This window comes from Apis mellifera, linkage group LG14, assembly GCF_003254395.2.
Source record: "Apis mellifera strain DH4 linkage group LG14, Amel_HAv3.1, whole genome shotgun sequence".
NCBI classification, from domain to species: Eukaryota; Metazoa; Arthropoda; class Insecta; order Hymenoptera; family Apidae; genus Apis; species Apis mellifera.
The window spans coordinates 8,059,185-8,079,558 of NC_037651.1; the positions used below are offsets into that span (position 1 = coordinate 8,059,185).

The following is a 20,374-nucleotide window of genomic DNA, read 5'->3' on the forward strand; positions in this document are numbered from 1 at the left end:
TAAGATATATATATTTATATATATATATATATGTGCTATTTTCTAATTTACAAAAATAGAATTCAATAGGGTGAATTATGAGTTTCGCATATGACGATCGAGTTCAACGAGATCGAGAAACAAGCGAGCGATATTTAAACGATAACCTTCGTCGGCGATTCTACCACGCGAATATCCCCATTTCGCGTGATTTCGTCGGTCAAAACGCGTTTCGATGCTCCACTTTGAACATTATGCCAACGGTACGACGTAGCCCACCTCCGTAATCTGGCAATTCGTCGTGACTCAATTTAAATGCGGCCAATTATTGCGAAATGCTGAGTTGGCGAACGGAACTAACTGCATAAACGGCCGAAGACGAGAACGACGTTAACAGTGTGAAAGTATCGACATTATGCCGTACACGAAGGGTAAGTAAAAGTGATCGAGCAGAGGATTGAGAGAAAACTCGTTTATTATTATTATTATCATTATACCCGACTTTTTTTCTTCTCATCCCTTTCGCTTCGAAAACACCGCCAATTTTCTGAACTCTTCTCCTCGAAAAAGAGAACGGGTTGGATTTCATCTCGAGAACGAGACTGGTTTAAAGTTCACCGCGAGTTAAAAAAAAGAAACGAATAATTGACGAATGGAAATTGTGCATTTTGTGCATTGGTATTATTCTTCGTCAATCGTGTACACGATCACTGTTACGTTTCTTTTTTTTTTTTTTAATTTACACGAAAAGAAGTTTTTCCCTCTAAGTTAAACGCGTTTGACTCGAAATTAAAATTAAAATTATTCGAAATCGAGATTAAGCGATATTCGAAAGAAAACATGTTGATTTCGATGAGAAAGCTCTGTTCTCGAATCGAATGGAATCGAATTGATTAAAAGGGAAAATGAAAAAAAGTTTAAATGAACTCTGTTTAACACTCGATATCGTTGAATTTATGGCAAATACTGTACAGATCCCTTTGGAGAAGACGTTTCACTTCTCTACCCGGACAATAATGGCGACAAGTTTGCCAGATTCACAGACCTACCGATCGAGACACCGATAATCAAAGGCGTAGTGAATCAACTACGGAAATGGCCAGCAGATCTATTCTTCGCGTTCCTGGCAGCTTGTCTGATCATAGGAAGCGTGGTGTTCTTGATCTTCGTAACGGTGGCCATTTGCGTGCCCACCGTTGTCGGTAACAGGTGTCCACGAAAACGACTTTCGTATGCAAAAACGAAGAAATGATCTCGTTTCCAACGAGAATCAAAAATTCTTCTAACCGTTCGATATCTGAATATCTTTTTGTAGACTCGAAGATATCTCAATCCTGGAAGTTGGAGCATCGTCCAACGCGTATTTTATCAAACTGGATAATCAGAACTGGTCTACGACCGATTATTGTTACATCGAGACCGCGGCTAGAAAGCATCCAGAATTCAATGTATTTAGAAATATATATTGAAATTTTAAATTTTTTGTAATACGTGATAAGAGTATATAGAGAGAATAATTCGTATTTATATTCGTAGATATATCTGATAAATTTAATGAGGGATGAAGCTAATAAGGAAAGCTCGAATCGTTCGAGTATCGATAGAACGAAGCTGGAATCCAGATCGAACGACTCGAATAATTATCCCCGTTCCCCGATATTGAGTGCAGAGGATAAGCTTAGGCAACGACTGGTAGCCGGAAACGAAAACATAAGAAACATCAACGTGTCGATCGACAAATTCTTCAAAGGGTGAGTCGAAGTTGAATCGAATAAAAATACCCCTTGTTAAATTATTACTTTCATTCCAGTTCGAAACTGTCGAAAGTTGCGAAAAAATTAGGTGACGAGGTTCTGGAGATCGCTGCCAAAGCGCAATTGCTTTGGAGCGTTCCTGGTGTTGCGCTTAAACCGAACATGTTCTGCAGTTTAGACTTTGTGAAAAACTTCCTTTGCAAGTGAGAGGGGAAAAAATTCGAAATAAGTTAAAATTCGCGACGACACGTTTTTACGATATCTTTACCTTCCCATTTTTCTCCGTTTCCCCAGTAGCAATAAAGAAGAATGTTTGCCGGACAAACTAGCAACCATCGAGCCAGAAAACGATATACAATTGACAGGAGTACCGTGTCAAGCTTTCATGGGATTCGTTGTCCAAGAAATATCGAAAAATCATCACAACGGAAAACATACGTTGAGAGATGCGGTGGAGAAATACTGTCCAAGGTAGAGTTTGAACAAATTTTTGAAGAAATCAGAAATTTCGAATTCAAGAATTTTGAAGATTAAAAAAAAGAAAGAAGAAATGTTGGCTATACATATTTAAGAAATAATATTATATATATTTCTCTCGTTATAGGTTATATTACTGTCCCGAAATTCGGATTCTCAACTCGAGACCAAAGTGTCCGACGGATGCTTTAAACTGTCCTACAGTTTATTCGAGTATATTAATGCATCTCACGTGACGACTGATATATGTATTTTATTACGAAACTGTACACATGTAGCTCATAAAATATAATTTTAAACAAAACGTGTCGTCCACTCGTTTTTTTTTTTTTTTTTTTCTTTTATTCTTTCTTTCTTGCCTCGTCTCGTCAATCGTCGTTGATCGATCGAAAACGTTTCATTTGAACGTTCTTTGCTCGTACAATCGAAGGACGCCCAGCCACATCCAAATTTCTCCAACTAAATGGTAAAGTTAAAAAAAATTCGTTCATCGATATATAATATAGCAAGCGTAGAATTAAGGGATTAAAAATTAAGAGATTGAGAGAGAGAATATAGAATGGTGAAAACGTACGTATTAGCAAAATCGTTCCTAGCGTGTAAGACAAGGCTGTTACGAATGGGAAATGAGAGAAAAATAACCAAATTGCGACGATGGCGCCACTGATACTGCAAACCAGGTCGGCAAGATAAAGTACTATAGATGGGATACTCCAACGTGGATTTTTCTACGATATTTAACGATTGTATATTTAATAGAATAGTGGAAAGGAAGAGAGATTGTTGCCTATATCTATATTTCTCACCGAGATCAAAGAGTAAGCGAGCATGCCGATTGCCAGGAAAGAGACGATCGCGTAGGGCGTGGAATAACCTAAACTCAACGTGACCACAGCCTTATGAGCATAACCCTCGGTGATTTCACCACTTTCCAAGATACTGTACTCCGTTCGGCCGTAACGAACGCTGTGATAACTCAAAAGCAACATACATATGGATAACAATAGAGCTTGAAAGATTTTCAATATCTCACTTTCGCCGCTCTTCGCAAAATCGAATTCCTCTTTCGTCATCTTCTCGATCGAAATTTGATCCATTTTGAGTTTTCTCGTTAGAAATTCGTCGCGATCGTTCATCTGGAAAACGACGACGATCCAGTCGTTTTTTAAACCGTCGATAATTAGGAAGGAATTAATCTCGGATTACCGGATCTTATCTAGCGGATCGAGTGAAGAAGGAAGAGGACTTACTTCTTCGCCCTTCGTCGATTCAATTTTATCGGAATACATGTTAATCGTGTGATAATTTTCGTTTTTTTTTCCTCGATCTGGAGATGGAAAGAGATACAGGCTAGACTCCTTGAAGTGAAACGCAATATATCCACGACGTTATTCAAATTGTTCATAGAGCAAAGATTATTGAATAGAAATTATAAGGTGTAAACTGTATAACCTTGGAAGAAAATTTTGGTGGATATATATTTTCGGGTGGGAAAAATTTGGCCGAGAGACTAACCCGCGGCTATGAGAATTCAACGAGGGCCTGGAACATGGCACGTCGTCGCAAACGTTCCGTTTTTTCCAGTCTGAAAACGGTGCTCGCAAACAAAAATTCGGTGAGTATGCGAACACGCGCACACACGTGTGCTCGCCTGTGTGTGCACGCGTGTTCAACGCCGTTAACGTTCATCACCGTTACTCAAATGAGATAATATATACATATATATATATATATATATGAACGGTCGAATCGTGAGGGAGCTTTCTCGAAACAATTACGAATTGTCGAAATTAAGACGTGTCACGTGATCTAAATTGATAAACTCGCACACCTTTCCCGAAGCAAATACGAAATACGAGGCGTGATCATCATCATCGTTCTCTTGTTGGTTATTAAATTCGAGGTAAAATTCGAGGGGGATAAACTATGAAATTTCGATGTAGACGAAAGATTAACGAACCTAGCGGAGTATCCTTAGTTAGTAAATTTAAGAAATTTTTAAGAATTTTTAAGAACGAGACCCGAGTGGATATTGAAAATTGGACGATTTATTTGATAATTTTTCAGCAAATTGGACAACTGGCGTGCACACTATGCGACCATTACATCATGGGAAACTCGATCTACGTGATCATACTCGGCCTCATTGGGACCGTTAGTCGATCGTAATATTCCTTAATTGTTTCTGCATAATAGAACACCAGAGTTCGCGAATCCGTTTCATCTCTGTCAAACGAAGATGAGGATTCGAGAATTTGTAACATTATTAAAATTCCACTCATCATCCAGAGAATTCGATCTCTCCTCAATCTTTGTTATAATGCAAATACGAGAGAAAGAAAATTTCTATTTCTATTTAAATTTGTTTAATTCGATAGATGATTACAGCGTTTGATATCGTCAGAATAATTAATTGCAAGCTACCGATCAGATCACCCTCGCAAACGAGAAACAACGAGACCGGTACGTTATTAAATTCCGTTTCAGATTAGAATGAGTGAGAGTGAGAGAGAGAGTGAGAGAGTGAGAGAGAGAGAGAGAGAGAGGAAAGCGAAAAAAGAAAAAGAATCGAATAACAAATTAATTCTTCTCTTCCCTTTAGTAGTCCCTTTTGACGTGGAGAGGGATCTAAAATTAATGACTTCGATTCTGGGAATAGAGCACTACACTTTAATCATGCTTGGTGCAATTACAGTGAGCGATTCGAAGACGATTATCTTCCAGTTAAACGTATTTTTGGAATGTAATTATAATTTTTCAGGAATATCCAATGTTGCATACGCCCTGGCTTTTGATGCAATTATGCGTGATTATCGTGGAACTCATAGTATTCTGCGTGAAAATGTTTTTGGATGGACTTCATGTAAAACGCGATGAAATTTTACTGGCTGTTCTGACCGTGCATAATTGGCTTCAAGTATTTTGTTTGTTTCACAGACAAGCTCGACAATCTCGTTGAACGTACAACGAAAGAAAAGAATGGAAATTAATTCTAGGGGGGAAAAATATTCAGTTCAGTTGAAATTATTGTAAAATTTTGTAATACGTATAATAAAAAAAAAAAAAAATCATACAACGTACTTGAAATTGCAGTTTAACATTATTTGGCAATTTCGTTTGTTTATTAATACATATATACATATATTTATATATATATATATATATATATATATATATATATGTATATAACTTGAAAAACACGTGGATAGAATCTATCGATATAACCAAAAACTCGATTATGTATAAATAATTTAATGAAATTCAATTAAAATGCCATTAAAATTACAAAAAAATGTTAGCTATACTACTTGTACAGAGGGGAAAAACGAGAGCGATCGATATAACAAGAATTTTTTTAAGATACAGGCGAACACAGAAAATTTAAACGAAGATGTAGTTGAGTATTATATATTCGTGTTAATCTTAATATTATATATGCGTTATGAAATATTATCGTATTAAATTTAGGTAGAAGCACTGTATCTGGCATTGATGTGTTTCGTGATACATTGTTTAAGTTGCATTACTTTGGAAACCGGAGGTCGTTCTTCTTATGGAAATCCTATGACCAAATCGGCGGCATTTAATGCTATTTTTCGGCGAACTTACAGTAAAAAAATATTTTAAATAATATAATATCGTTCGACGATAAAAAGAATCGTCGAAGAATCGCGAATCTCTTTCTTTCATATTCTTAAATTATTAATTCGTTCAATAGAAAATAAGAAATTTAAATATTCTTAAATTATTAATTGTTAATTCGTTCAATAGGAAATAGGAAATTTAAATATTTAAAAATATAAATTTTTAAATTCGAACGTTCAGAATTTAAATTTTCTTAAGCTTAAGAACACGAAATTTCAGAAATCTAATAGAATAAAATTTTTTTTTTTTAACAGATTTGAAGATTATAATTCTCATAACGAACGTGATCACAGGTTTGATAACTACGTTAATGATGATACTCGCTGATAAATACAACATTCCTTATCTATATTTACCATGGTTGGTGAATACTATGAAAGGGATGACTCTGTGCGAAGGACCAGCGCTTTTTAATATAGCTAATACACTCCTCTCTAACAGTACACTTCCTATTACAATCTTCGTACTCACAACATTTTTCCTATACGGTATAAAAAAAATCCTACATGTTCACGTATTGTAATCGCTGTGCGAATTATTGCAAATTATTGCACATTTTTTTTTATTAATTTTCGATATAACCGGATTTCAGTTGAAGAATTTTGCATTTGGAGTAACATATTTTTTAAGTTCCAGCATTGCTGGAAAAACTATCATAACGAGAAACATTTTATCATGGAAAAGACTAAGAAGAGATTATACGAAATGCATAATAAAAAATTGCTTTCTCAAGATAACATTGAAAACGAAGTAGATGTTGGGTACAAAAAATTAAAATTCAAACAAAAACCTATCGAATTCTGTAATATCAATGATGGAATTTCCACCGATGTACGTTTAAGACCCGTGAAAAGTAGTATGTTCGACAACGGTAATTTTATTCGAAATCAATTGTTGGATATAACTGGATAATTAATTTCGGAAGAAAGAATTACAGCTACTATAACTACTAAATCGATATTAATTTATATATATACATTAGATTAAATTTTATTATATTTATTTTTTTTTCGTTTCTCATGATCTCGACACTTTACAAATTTTTATTACGTGTTACGCATATTATGTACGAACAATAAAATCAAATTTTATATTTAATGATATGATGAATTCCATATCTTATAATAATTATATAGTGAAAAATCACATTGATTTGAGTAAAAAATAAAACTGTACTACGAACAACGGACAGTAATTGCGTCTTAATTTTGTAGCGTGGAATATTTCTCGATATTTTCTATATTTTCATCGCTTATTTTTTATCTTACATCAAGAAAAGATTAAATAATTGATATATTTCGTGTACTTACCGATTCGTATCCAATAATCTCAGCATTTTCTTCAAAAATTTACAGCACGATACAACACATCACCTCGCACATGATGCACCACCAAAACTGCGCGAAATATTGGAAGATGCGCATTAATTTGAAAAATTTTCTTTGCGCAGATTGCGAATATCGATGTACTTCAGTCGATTACGATTCTTTGTATACTATACACATAACTTTTTTTTTATTTCTTTTAATCATAAATTATGTATTATTGATTCAAAATTCTAAATTAAATATTTTTATAATAATCAACATGAAAGAAAATATAAATTTTAATTTTAAGATTTAAAATTTTCTCATATCTTGATCGATATATCGAATTAGTTTTATCTCGATAATTCGTTGTTTAGAAATAAATAAATTAGTATATAATATTTTTATTTAAAATATAAAAAAGATAAAGAATTTTAAATATTATATCTAAAAATATAATTAAAATTTATATTTATCTTAAAGATTCGTTAAAAATTAAAGTATTATGTTAACAAAATCAACGATTCCCGCCTAAAGTGAGAAATGGCGGTAAAATAAGCGCACACATGCGTAGTAGAAAGTTCCGTTCACATTAATGCAGGTTAAGTCGTTGTGCTCATGTTGTGCTTGACGCTCGTACAAGTAAGCGTGCCGGTAATAAACCGTTGTTTGGTATAACGGTCATTCCGTTAAATCTCCTTGCAATCCTGTACATAAATTTATTTGTAAACTATTAAAGTAAAGCTTGTGATTTTCAAAACATCGCATACAATCTACGAAGAACAGTGAAAGTGTGTTCAACGTTAAAAAATCAGACGTCCAGTGATTCGAACGACTATCGAGGTATGCGTATTTTCTTTGTGTTTTACATGTATTATCGATATTTCTAATTTTTTTCTTTATATACACGAACGTATATATATGAATAGTAGTGTTAAGTAATTAAATATTTGCACGTTCGTAAATTAAGATATTGTTGAATTGTTTTACCGAACAAAATAGTACGTAACACGTAGTTTATTTTTATACGTACATTCTTAGTACAATGAGCTCATGCTTATACTACTTTTGTTGTTTACGACATTAAATAATAATCTGTTGAATTTATGAACAGACGTACATATGTGTAGGTTGTAATATATAGCATGTCTCCCGCGTTACATATACACTTGTAACGTCTGGTCACGTGTTCCATATTTAAATGATACACATACACGAAAATTGATGTGTGTGTGCGTCTATTCATCAAGATCCATATCTTTGCAAACACCATTAGTGAAACATAACCTTTCATATAACAAAACAAAAGTTTTTATTTTTTTTTTTTTTTCAGTTTTTAAATATCATGTCATATTAATGATAAAACTGAATGAGAAGACAAAAGAATTTTTTTATTTATACATAGCTTATTCTTTTTATTGCGTTTATGATACATTACAATTTCAATATAACAAATAACAAGGGTCAGGTAAAAAATATGACAATCAAGAAAATATTATCAGAAAATGCGTTTCATTTTAAATAAACACTCGGAGAAAAGTTTTGCAAGCGTATTCGTTTCTTTTTTTTTTTTTTTTTTTTTTTTTTTTTTCATATCATTTTATCAATGAACTAGACAAAACTTAGTCTCCGGGTATATAATAGATGCTTCCATAATCAAAGCATCTTTATTTTTTCTTAAATCTTAATGGACGAATTGTAATTGTAATTCACAATCCTTTGTATATGATACATTTTGTTGGCATAATTCCTCTTTTTTTTTTTTTTGCTGTAACAAGTCGTAGCAAAAGCTAAATTCTTCTTGCAAACACGCATATCGTTGCTTGTATTGGCTCGAACAAGTTTACTGCTATGCTATGCATATTACAAACATGCTTATCTTTCTAATTATAAGGCGATCGAATTATACTATATGCATCTATGTTACATTACAATTTGTGTCGAAATTTTCAAGCAGAGGTCAACAAATATTGTCTCAACTTCTACAATGCACAAAAATATTCTTATTCCAAAAAAATTGTTACGCAAACTCAAATATCTATTGCAACTGTGTAAAAAGATCATATACAAGAAGTACATATTAAAATTATGTCTAAAAAAGATAGATTAGAATCAGTAAAAGTTTTCTTTACTTGTACATTAATTGACTAATCTGACTGCAAATGAAAACTGAGGTAAACGTGTACTCTGTTCTACTTATCATTGAATAATACTTCTTCAGTCCAGAAAGCTTACTTTCCTCCTGTACATTATCTTATATCCATGCACCTGCAAATAATTTATTTTATCGTAAAGGTCTATATGAAAAGGGGGATTTTTGAATTATTCCATTGGGACATAAATCTGTGCAAAACTTTAAAGTTTTGAAAATTTAAAGATATATCATTTTATAACTTATATATCCCTCTTCTACATATAGTTCTTCACCCAACTATGTATGTTTTTCTTTTTTTTTCTTTTTTTTTTCTTTCAAAGATTAGAGATTGTTAGATAAATTGTATAAAACAGAAGGTTAGGCCCCAAAAATTAGGCCCCTTCCATAGCTTGCCATGCTTTCAGACAGATTCAACATAGGTTCCATAAATTTGACAAACACTATGCAATACATATTATCTGTTAATAAAATAAATTGCCTTCGAAGTGGTCATTTTCAATCGTGATACCGTTTCTTGAAAAAATACTCTCAAAATTTGTCTCAATGTCGTACCCTGTTTCTAAGTAATTAATCTCTCAAATGTTAAACTTTCATCCTAAGCTTTCTCATGTTAGAAACTGTGAACAATTTCATTCAAATTGATTGTTTTACACAATGAAAATTCCACAGCTTACAAAACAATTCATGGTATTGAGCTATCAAGCTGATTCACTTTCCAATTAGAACAAAATAGACTACACAATCGTTCTCGGTGACCTGTTTCCCATTATGGACGAACGCAATCCTCCCTCCACAGATTTGGAACATGTTTGAAGAGGCGACGACATCGAAACGCTCTTTCATAACTGTTGGAAACGACCTTAGACCTCGAAGGCCTCCCACTGCTACGCTATCATAGCGGCTATGGGGCTGAAACGCATTATTTTGCTGAGCAAGATCCACGCTACCGAGGCGAGGGCGCAAAGCGTAACACCACCCCATCCAAAATCCATGCTCCAGGAGCTGGTGAATCGTCTGGCCTTGAGAACATTACGAGAAACCGGTCCACCAATTACACCATCCTCAGGGCCATCCAGTATTCGAGCTCCTCGATCCTGAGCTCTCTTGAAGTGAATAATCGTCAGGGTAAACAATGCGAACGTGGCTAAAACAATTGTTTCATATTAGAAGAAAATTTTTTTCCAGTAAGAATAATTGAATTATTTATTTTCATTTTAATAATAAAACTAACGAATTTGAATCGATGGAAGAAGAAAAACAAACAAGTTAATTGGAAGAAAAAGATATAAGAGAAAAATGCGGTATAGTCTGGTGGAGTGTTTGGATGACGTCTTATCAGAAGCGAGAGATGTTTGCCTTTTATCGTACTCGACGACAACTACCATGATGCCAAGAAAGAAACTCTTTTGTCGAATGAGAAAACACTTTTGTTATTCATTGAAAAGTTATTGAAGCCTTGATAAAAAAAAAAAATAAGCTTATTTCATAGCTAGAATTCAGAATACAAAGTTCAACGAAAATGTAAATTGGACACACTTGTGATTATTGGTTTGTACTTTCATTCTTCACGCTTACTTTTGAAAACCAATTTCATTTTTTGCGTTTATCATCAATGAATAAACACGAGAAATTTACTATGAACTAAACTTGAAACTTTTAACAATGTATTTCACTCTTAGAACAGCTTATTTTGTGGACTTCTTAAGTATGCAGAAATCTTTGCGGGTTTCACGAAAGTGTATAATGTTTTAAATCAATAAAAATTTATTCGATTAATGGGACTAATTATAAATACGACGTTTCGAAAAAAATTTTTTGAAAAAACTCACCTGCTAAAAGATACATCACACCGGTAACAAGGACCGCTGATATTTGGTGTCTGCAAAGTCCAAAAAATCCAATGAGAACCGCTGTGCCCAAAATGATCAAGCAAACTAGAGAACAGGAGATACTCAAGTTCTGCATTCCTGCGAAACAACATGCATTTCTCATTGTTTAGAAAATTTGCTTATAAAACATTTTATTGAAATATAACAAATGCTCGAATACTATTCAATAGAGGAAGAAGAATTTTTAATAAAATTTTTAAAGAATAATCGATTTGAATGAAACAAACGAATTCAAAATTAAAGACTACTGTAAAAATTTCAATGAGTAATCAATAAAGTAATTTTATTCGAGCTATTCTTCGTCCGTGTGGGGAAACATTGAAAATTATACTGTATTGATTTAATTTTCAGTCGCCATAAATAGAAATCAATCTAGCAATAGTGATCATGTCAATCATCGTGGAAATAAAACGAAGAAGAAAAGAAAAAAAAGACTGTACTCACGATTTTGCCAGGCGGCACGAATCTCCTCGTGTGCTTCGTCGGGCGTCAAGTAGTTAATGCACCTCTCTTGCGGAAAATCTACCTGACCTAGTAGTCGTATTTCCTCTTCTGAAACGTGAGCAGTAAAAAAAAAAAAAAAAAAAAAAAAAAAAAGAAATGACGTGGTTTTCACGCTGTTTCTTGCACGACATGGAACAAAATTATGAACGGGTAGGTTTCCACTTCTCTCGTTTCTTTGCACCTCGATTTTTAATTAAACGATCCTTAAAAGTTTCCCTCCGAGTGTTAAAAATGTGTGATGAAAGAGCGTAAAAAACATTCAATCCAGTTTATTGAAAAAGTATCAAAGAGGAGCAAATTTTTATTCGAATTCTTATTCGAATAACATATTTTTTTATACAACTTTGGATTCATTATAAATTCCAACTAAATGTTTAATTATAAATTGAGAAGATATTTCTTTTTGTTTATGTTTTGATTTTTAATTGGAAAGCTTCGTATTTTTTTAGCACGACAGCAACGAAATATACAAAGAGATATATAATGAAAGTGGAATCGATCGGTTAGAAAATGAAAATGAAAATAGAGTTCGCGTTGGTCTTGATTCGAAAAAAAGGAACGATAAAATGTGCGTGGTGGATTGGTATATCACGGATTTATATGTGACCGATTAACTCGAAATACTTAATACTCGAAATGAGTAGTCAAATTAAATCTCGGGCCAAGAGCGCCGAATAGTTGGAGCGTGAGATTCGATATCAGATTCCGAATACTATCGGCTCGTTGGAGAGGATGAACCTCCAAAGCATGGATTTCCGTGAAATGTCAGGAAGACGAGGGTTAGAAGGCCGTAGAAACTTGGAGAATTGAGTAATAATAAATTCTGAAGCAGAAATAGCTCGATCCAAGTTCATCAGATCTGGGTTATTCTATCTACCCTCTCACTCATATCTCACTTTTCATTGAGCAAATGAACAATGATATTTTAAGATAGATAGTAGGTTAGATAAAAAATTAAAATTTCATTAATGAATTTCAATCACATTTTCGAAATTACATATTTAACAAAGAATTTCAGGGATTTATTGTCTCTCAAAGAATGTGCAAATTATTTGCATGGATATAGAAACGTCAAATATCACGAGATAATTTCAATATTTGCGAGTGAAGAAATTTAGATTGATTTTCACGAAGAACATCGGTATACGTGGAGGAAGGAACGTGCACCGTGTGATTTAAACAGTAACGTTTCGTGCTTGGCGTGATCAGAAACCATCAAAGAAAGTTCTTCAAAAAAAGAAAAGAAAAAAAGGAGGAAACTAAACGAAGGAATTGAATACTTTTGCTAAGGTCAAGTTTATTCAACGATAAAAATTCATCTTATTTATAAATATAGCGTTATAACTTTTTTTTTTATCCTAAATTCATTACTGCTTCTTTTTCTACTTAATTTTCATATTTTTCCATAGCAGAAACTTTCAGTGTAACAAGTTAAAGAATTTAAGTACGAGTTGAATACGAGGTACTTCGGCTTGAAGAAAAGGAAATAGTAATCATAGCCTTTTCATTTTTCTCTTGTTCCCAATACGAAGTGAGAAAATTAAACTTCAGAACATACAATCAACAGTGAAAAATCACCCAATAAATAAGAAAAGATAATCGTAGAAATATTGAAATTTCAACTCTAGTCTTTGGTCTCTTTTTTTTTTTAATTAAACTTTTTGGACGAGAATATAAAGATTCTTGACAAGTAAGTTCGTCGTGATAAAACGTTCGAGAAATATGAAGGAATGACTTCGTTATATCACGTTGCAATTTTCAATATTACTGAATCGTTATGAAAAAGAAAAGAAAGGAAATAAGAAAATTTTTCATGGAATTTCTTATTTAAAAGAGATCGCATTTTGATCGCATAAAAATAATTATGTTTTAAGAATGCAATTAAGAATGCAAAAAAAAAATTAATAATAAGATTATGTTTATAAATTGCATTAATAAGGAAAAAATTTATAATTTTTTTTTTTATCAAACATAAAGAAATAGATAAAAATATGCTCAAACGATGATTTTAAAAGTAAATAGTATCTATTCATGACATCTTTTACATCCTTCTTTTTAATGTTTTCTGGTTGATAAGATTATTATTAAATTGAACAATCTTATCGTATTTTATAGCGATAACTTTTTTGCGATAATAACTGCACTTCTTGATGCTAAAATGTAAAACAAATCAATATGAATGACAATAATTATCAATTTGAGTGTTTACATATAATTTTTTTAATAATGTTCCTTCATATTTTGATTCATTTTTTTTTTATTTGATACACAATTCTTTCAAATGTTCAATGCATCTAATTTAGAACATATTGTATTTTCCATAATATTTTGTTTATATTTGTCTTTTATATGTTTTTTTTTTTTCAAGAAAAAATTGTTTCGAAAACAATCCAATTTTTTCTATCTAATATTTTCTTTGAATTTTATGAAATTATTACGATATTATTTACTTGTTTTTGTAAAAAAAGAAAATAAATGCGTATAACGAATTTTAATAGAAAGTCGATCGATTATTCGGAATCTATTCATACATTTTCATGTGTAAAAATTTGTTTTATATCTTTTTTGTTATTATTATTCAAATTACCATTTTTGTAGTTTATTTTTTTATTATTTAACTATAGTTTTCTTCTTAATAGTGTTCAAATATTTCTTATTATTCTTTTCTTCATATCTTTTCTTATTCTTTTTCATTTTTTGTTCTAGAAAGATTTCATATTCATATTTTAAACTTAGTTTAATTCTTATTGAAAAAGATAGAATATTGCAACTCTCAAACACATTTGCATTTAAGTGTCATTACTTGATGCTTTAATTTAAGCTCTCGTTATATTATGGAAGTTATATGATGTCACCATTAAAACTGATTATCTGATAATTTTTGCCCATAATATAATTTTTTTTTTCAAACAAATTATCCATATCTATTTAAATTTACAAAACTGAATATTGATTAATTAAAAAAAAAAAAAATTAAGAATCAAAAAGAAGTAAAGAAATTTTTGTTTAATATGTTACTTTTCGTTTCGTTTGAATGAAGTTTTTAGCACAGTGAAAGTGATTGGGACAAAGTTTTGAACGAAGAAACATCCAAGATGTTCATGGTCACGGCATGCCTAGTCAGACAGTACGATATTTCAGATCGTAATCGACTGGTCGATAGCTTGGTCAGAGTCAAGGTGGTATCCATGTATAGAACACCGGTTCATACGGAACCGCATCATTGTAGATACGTCGAGGTGATTACGTGAGGTGTGTGTACTGTGTATCATTGAAAATTTACACTGCAAAATCGATTTTTCACGTTCAAACAATATATCTTCAAGAATTATTCATCAAATTATTTTATGACACATTTTACTGTTACAATGTTGAAGAAATATTTATTTAAGATAAAAAAGAAAAAAAAGTTGATGCCACTTTTGTGATCAAAATTCACGAGTAAAGCTTTTTTAAAAACTAATAACGAGTTAAAAAAAAACCTCGTCGATGGAATATCCAAAAGATCCAATGCAAGTTTTAAATCCTAAATTATTTTCTTAAACGTAAGAGTATATCTAGCGTAGCTCAGTTTAATCAAAATTCATTAAATTGTATATACTTACCAGTAAGCGAGACACACATGATCCAAATACCACCGTACATAGGTACGAGAAAGGTAGGATGATGGTTTCTGTGGCCGGATGTTGCTTCTACCATTGCTACTTGTCCATCCAAATACCACGTGAGCGTAACATTCGCATGAGTTAGAGCCTCCTTATCCCAGCCAACTTCTTCCCAGTGATCCGACATTATGGCACCACACAATAACCCGGTCGCTAGAACAAAGATGAAACACAATTCTCTCTTAAGGTATTGACGTTCCTTTTGTATCGGAATGTTCTCATTATTTTAAATCCTCATAAGTTGGCAGTCAATTGATAATGCGCATAAATGAAACGTAGAAAACATGCTTCTTTTGAAGCATTTGTTAAAAGTTCTTAAAAGTTAAGTTGCTTTTAAAATTGTATTTTTTCGATAAAATTTATATAATTTCAAAAGTAATCACATGTAATGTGTCATATTTTTTCAGATGTTTATTTTGTAAAGAAATATACGATAATTTTGTACATGAATTAATGTCTGAAGATATGCTGGATTATATTATTTTATCTATCATTGCATCTCATAACATTTCTACTGCTAAAAATGAGTTTCTTTTTCCTAAGGATAAATAGACAATGATTTTAAGATTCTACAACATTTGCTAATATTGACGACTATGAATTTTAAAAGTTTAACGAGATGCCTTGAGAAGAGGCATCGTTTTCGCGCCATAGGCAGAACTGTATGCCATAGAAAATTTTATTATATAAGAAATCTAATGGCAATCAAGGATTCTCGAACGTAACAAGATGTAGAAGCACTTCTCTCCGAGTGACCATATCTCTCAAGTGAAAAAAATGTACGGTGCAATGAATTCAACCGGTGGTTGTTGACCCTTCTACCAGAAAGAAATCTTTCAGGAAAGCAATAAGAGATATTAATAATAAAAATAATAAACATTTCAAAAAGTGAAAATGAAATAAAGTGTTTATCGAAGGAAGTCACATGGTATCGTTATGATAGTGGTATCCAATAACGATACATATATAACATACTACGTTTCCAGATAATTTCATTAAATTATATTATTTTTTGCATTTAAGTAGCCACGATAAAACAATTATTAAGACTAAGAATAAATGTCATCCATGTGAAATACAGATATGATTAAATGCGATGACGTTGCAAAATGCGACGTTTCGTTCCGAACCAAGAATAAAAGTATCATTATTCACGTGTTTCTTCGTTTTACAAGCATTCTCTCATTTTTATGTAAACTTTTCTAATTTTTTAAGTTATTTTTATATAAACTTTAAATACGCAATTAATCGATACATCGTTAAAAACGACGTACGCCGGTTAATCAATTAACGTGATGAAACATGGATCTATTTATTTATTGGAAGTTTTTTATCACAGTATTTTTTCCACATAACGCAATTATTATACCGCACAAATTGGAAACATGATGGGAATACATTTATTTAGAGCATCCTTCATAAATATCCTAGTGACACGATTCTTCGGATCAGCTGATGGTTTAACGAATGAGTCTATACACAGGATTGGAAGAAGCATGTTCGAATATTCATTGCGAACGTGCATTCTACGAAGCTATAATAAAATCGGAGATGAACCACCTTATCCGATTATTCATTACGTAAGATGGATTTTTGATTATTGCATAGCCGGTCTATCAGTAGACGAAGATCTATCCGTGTAAACGAAGACAAACGAGACGAAATGGGAGGACGTCATCGTGCGCAATGAATTTGTTCCGATTACCTGCGAAAGTGAGGGCTAGCGTCGCAACGAGAAAAACAAGACGTGGACCAGGGGCCCTGGGTACACGAGTAGGCTCCATCCATGCAGGTGGTGCCCAGGGCGACCGCTGGCAGCCCACTGAAAGCTGCACAACTGTACCGACAGTTGCCAGTTACGCACTGACCAATCAACACCCCCGGAGCTCGTGGTGTTTTCGGCGACTCTCCACTACCACATAAGGGGGCAAACACGATCAGCACGCCCTCTCCGTTCTGCGTCGAAGCGCACGAAAATCGACCGACGTACCACCCAACTAACCACCCCACCCGGATGCTGCAGACAATCCGCCACGATCATTTTCTCTCTTCTTTCTCGCCCTTCTTTCCTTCAGAGATGAGACATCATTTCTTTCCGTTATTCTGTTCTTTTTCATTCTTTCATTCGATCCACTCCCTCTTAAATTATTCTTTTCATAGTTTTCTTTAGTATGGATTTTTTATTATTATTATTATTATTAACGATGATAGTTCTTTTCCCGCATTAGCGTTTTTAACAGCGTTGTTTCTTTGGATTACGAAGAACTGTTTTTCTTTATCGTGTCATCATTAAAAGAAGTTTTTCTGGTGTAAATACAATCATATGGATGGCTTTTTAAAAATTTTAATTTCAATGGAGCATTAAACTTGATGAATGAAACTTGATATAATAAGCATGATAATTCTTTTTTTTTAGAATTCTTATGCAATATAAGAATTTGAGCTATTATCAATATGAATAGAAAAGCTTTAAAGTAGAAATATTATGATAGTAAATTATATAACATAATAAGTCTTCGACAACTGTCTATCATTAGTTTACATCATTCTATTATTTTTATGAGATTTTGATTGGATTATGAAAAAAGCGTTTTGTTTGTTAATCATTTATAATAGAGTTAGAAAACGATTGTTAACAAGCTACTTACAATTGTGCTAATGTTAGTAATATTAGTGGTATAATACTCGACATTTAAATGTCATGTCATTTCTCTTATCCGAAACGTGTTCGAATTGCTTAACCGCACAACCAAACAAGTTGCTTTTCAGTCAAGTTGAATTCCTGCAAAATCTTAAAGACTTTCCATATTTATTTAATCAGTATTGACATTAGGGAGAGAAAAATGCATTTTTTTGGCTTTAAATATAATCCATGTAGAAAACATGACACGTATCACGCGTAGGTGGTATAATATTTTGCACACGTTTTAATTGGATCATGATATTATCTCTATGGGCGTATGATTAAAGATGTTTTTTTAACGATGATCGAAAATCTAAGAAATTAAAATATTTGCACACTATTAATCAAGTTATTATCATTAGTTATTATTACTAATCAGTTTTTATAAAATGTTATCGTTAGAAATTTAAGAAAAAAATTTTTTCAAATAAAGTAAATACGTGTACTTTATGTTAAAGATGGCTGATGTCGCCGAAAATGCAGCGTTTACCGATCCAGCTACGGCAATCTCTCATGGAAAACGACATTTGTTAGTGCGAGATTATACAATGGCTGTAACCGCATTGGCACAAGCTTGTCAACTCCTTGCTGAAAAACATGGAGACACTGCGGATGAACTTGGTGAGCCTTATTTATTATACGGTCGGGCTCTTCTTGGTCTGGCAAGAGAAGAAGCTGGAGTATTGGGTGGCGGAGTACCAGGTACAGAAGAAACTGAAGAGGATGATGAAGAAGACGAGGAAGAAGCCGAAGATGAAAAATTAAGCAACATAGATGAAAAAGAGGACGAGGAGAGCGAAGATCATACAGATAATGGTACGGTGAGCGATGAAAAGGAGAAAACTGGTGTTGAAAACAAAGCTGAAGATTCGAAAACTGACGAGGAATCTAAAAAACTAGAAACTGAAAAAAAAGAAGAGAAAATAGAATCAAATAATGAAAAGGAAAAAGTTGAAAAATCAGAACTTGATGATAAGACAGAAGATAATAAAATAACGAAAGAAGCGATAGAAAAGCCAGAAAAGGAAGATGAGAAACCTGAAGCTGGTTCTAGTAAGGATACAAGTCACGTAAATGGACCATCTTGTTCATCTGATCATAATGGAGATGTAAAGAAAAATGGAGAAAATGATGGTGAGGATATAGGAAATGAAGATGAAGAGGATGAAGTCAACAACCTACAGGTTTGTAAACAAAATTATTTATCTATATATAAATTATCTATAATATCTATAAATCTATAAATCTTTAAATCTATATATCTATAAATCTTTTTTTTTTACTTTTTTATTATTATTCATTATACATAATATTTAAGTCAAGATTGCATTAATAAAATTTTATTTAAAAATTTTTCAAATTTTATACAAATTTTCTAACATCGAAAATTATAAGATTTAATAAATGTTTGTTATTAAATTAAAGGTCGCTTGGGAAGTATTAGAGCTTGCGAAATTGGTACTGCTAAAACGTGGTCAAACAGGTTGGAAATTATTAGCCGATGCTTATCGACTCTTAGGAGAAGTGGCTATGGAGGGAGGAAATTTTCAAGGTGCTCTAAATGATCTACATCGGTGTTTGGAGCTTTTACAACAGATTGAGCCTCGGGAACCAAGAGCAATAGCTGAAATACATTATCAACTTGCATTGGCTCATTCTTTGGGCAATGAATTCGACGCTAGCATCGAAGAGTTTAACAAAGCCACAGAATTATTGGAAACGCGTATAAAAGAATTGGAAGAAATAAAAGAACCTCCTAAAACGGATGATTCTTTCTATACTGTAGAAGGAGAGATCCAAGAATTAAAAGAACTGCTACCAGAAATCCAAGAGAAGATTTCAGATATGAAGGACTTCAAGCAAGAAGCCTGCAAACTTGTCATAGAGGGTATCAAAAGCAAAGTAGCTGGTGGTTGTTCAAATGGTGCTGGACCAAGTGGTAACAATGATTCTGCACCTAAAATTCAAAAACCTGCTAGTGACATATCTCATTTGGTGCGTAAGAAACGGAAAGCCGACGAACCAGAGACAGAAGTTGCGTCGCCATGTAAAAAACCGACACCAGAGAAAGCTGTTTGAATGAATTTAGTGTATCTGAAATGTTCTTGGTACCTTGTTACTTGGTTTGACATGGTGAAAATTTGAAGAAAAAATCTGTATCAAAGATAGAACTTTCAGTGTTGGACCAAAATAAGATAAAAAATCAGTGATTCCAGCAGAAAGATTCTATATATCAGGGAAAATGTTTTAATAGAAACAGACAGAATATTTTAATTTTATCTCTTTTATTCAATGATTACAGTCAAAAATTATTGA

At 32.6% G+C, this 20,374-nt stretch overlaps 4 protein-coding genes across 8 annotated transcripts; 3 read left to right on the plus strand and 1 right to left on the minus strand.

Moving 5' to 3' along the window:
- Positions 1–99: 99 nt before the first annotated feature.
- On the plus strand, positions 100–2,519 carry LOC100576236. 3 transcript variants are annotated; one of them, XM_006562917.3, is made up of 7 exons: positions 100–410; positions 954–1,209; positions 1,295–1,427; positions 1,516–1,730; positions 1,790–1,936; positions 2,031–2,204; positions 2,338–2,519. In XM_006562917.3, exons 1-7 carry the CDS (start codon positions 395–397, stop codon positions 2,444–2,446), a joined length of 1,050 nt encoding a protein of 349 aa, XP_006562980.1. In that variant the 5' UTR covers positions 100–394; the 3' UTR covers positions 2,447–2,519. The 3 variants fall into 3 exon arrangements, with proteins under 3 accessions (XP_006562980.1, XP_006562979.1, XP_003250191.1); XM_006562916.3 differs by having other exon boundaries at positions 113–410; positions 2,028–2,204; XM_003250143.4 differs by having other exon boundaries at positions 126–410; positions 954–1,188; positions 2,028–2,204.
- Positions 2,520–4,136: 1,617 nt separating this feature from the next.
- LOC100578265 lies at positions 4,137–5,200 on the plus strand. Its single transcript, XM_016916045.2, has 3 exons — positions 4,137–4,364; positions 4,737–4,904; positions 4,972–5,200. Exons 1-3 carry the CDS (start codon positions 4,137–4,139, stop codon positions 5,167–5,169), a joined length of 594 nt encoding a protein of 197 aa, XP_016771534.2. The 3' UTR covers positions 5,170–5,200.
- Positions 5,201–7,767: 2,567 nt separating this feature from the next.
- On the plus strand, positions 7,768–20,332 carry LOC408464 (protein HGV2). 3 transcript variants are annotated; one of them, XM_006562911.3, is made up of 3 exons: positions 7,768–8,005; positions 18,517–19,242; positions 19,484–20,332. In XM_006562911.3, the coding sequence occupies exons 2-3, from the start codon at positions 18,517–18,519 to the stop codon at positions 20,135–20,137; spliced, it is 1,380 nt and encodes a 459-aa protein (XP_006562974.2). In that variant the 5' UTR covers positions 7,768–8,005; the 3' UTR covers positions 20,138–20,332. The 3 variants fall into 3 exon arrangements, with proteins under 3 accessions (XP_006562974.2, XP_016771530.2, XP_006562976.2); XM_016916041.2 differs by lacking the exon at positions 7,768–8,005 and adding an exon at positions 12,287–13,000; XM_006562913.3 differs by lacking the exon at positions 7,768–8,005 and adding an exon at positions 14,758–14,962.
- LOC552735 lies at positions 8,724–17,665 on the minus strand. Its single transcript, XM_625110.6, has 5 exons — positions 17,081–17,665; positions 15,316–15,528; positions 11,651–11,758; positions 11,147–11,284; positions 8,724–10,461 (listed from the first exon to the last, which is right to left on the minus strand). Exons 1-5 carry the CDS (start codon positions 17,157–17,159, stop codon positions 10,202–10,204), a joined length of 798 nt encoding a protein of 265 aa, XP_625113.1. The 5' UTR covers positions 17,160–17,665; the 3' UTR covers positions 8,724–10,201.
- Positions 20,333–20,374: the final 42 nt, after the last annotated feature.

Bases quoted from the DNA above. Each gene is read 5' to 3' on its own strand.
- LOC100578265 (XM_016916045.2), top strand. From the start codon at position 4,137: ATGAAATTTCGATGTAGACGAAAGATTAACGAACCTAGCGGAGTATCC. The intron at 4,365-4,736 runs GTTAGTCGATCG...AGTGAGAGAGTG, and splicing joins TACTCGGCCTCATTGGGACC to AGAGAGAGAGAGAGAGAGAG. The intron at 4,905-4,971 runs GTGAGCGATTCG...ATAATTTTTCAG, and splicing joins TCATGCTTGGTGCAATTACA to GAATATCCAATGTTGCATAC.
- LOC408464 (XM_006562911.3), top strand. From the start codon at position 18,517: ATGGCTGATGTCGCCGAAAATGCAGCGTTTACCGATCCAGCTACGGCA. The intron at 19,243-19,483 runs GTTTGTAAACAA...ATTAAATTAAAG, and splicing joins ATGAAGTCAACAACCTACAG to GTCGCTTGGGAAGTATTAGA.
- LOC100576236 (XM_006562916.3), top strand. The intron at 1,210-1,294 runs GTATGCAAAAAC...ATCTTTTTGTAG, and splicing joins TGTCCACGAAAACGACTTTC to ACTCGAAGATATCTCAATCC. The intron at 1,731-1,789 runs GTGAGTCGAAGT...CTTTCATTCCAG, and splicing joins ATCGACAAATTCTTCAAAGG to TTCGAAACTGTCGAAAGTTG.
- LOC552735 (XM_625110.6), bottom strand. From the start codon at position 17,159: ATGGAGCCTACTCGTGTACCCAGGGCCCCTGGTCCACGTCTTGTTTTT. The intron at 11,285-11,650 runs GTGAGTACAGTC...GTTGTTTCGCAG, and splicing joins TCGTGCCGCCTGGCAAAATC to GAATGCAGAACTTGAGTATC. The intron at 10,462-11,146 runs GTGAGTTTTTTC...CAATTGTTTTAG, and splicing joins TGTGATGTATCTTTTAGCAG to CCACGTTCGCATTGTTTACC.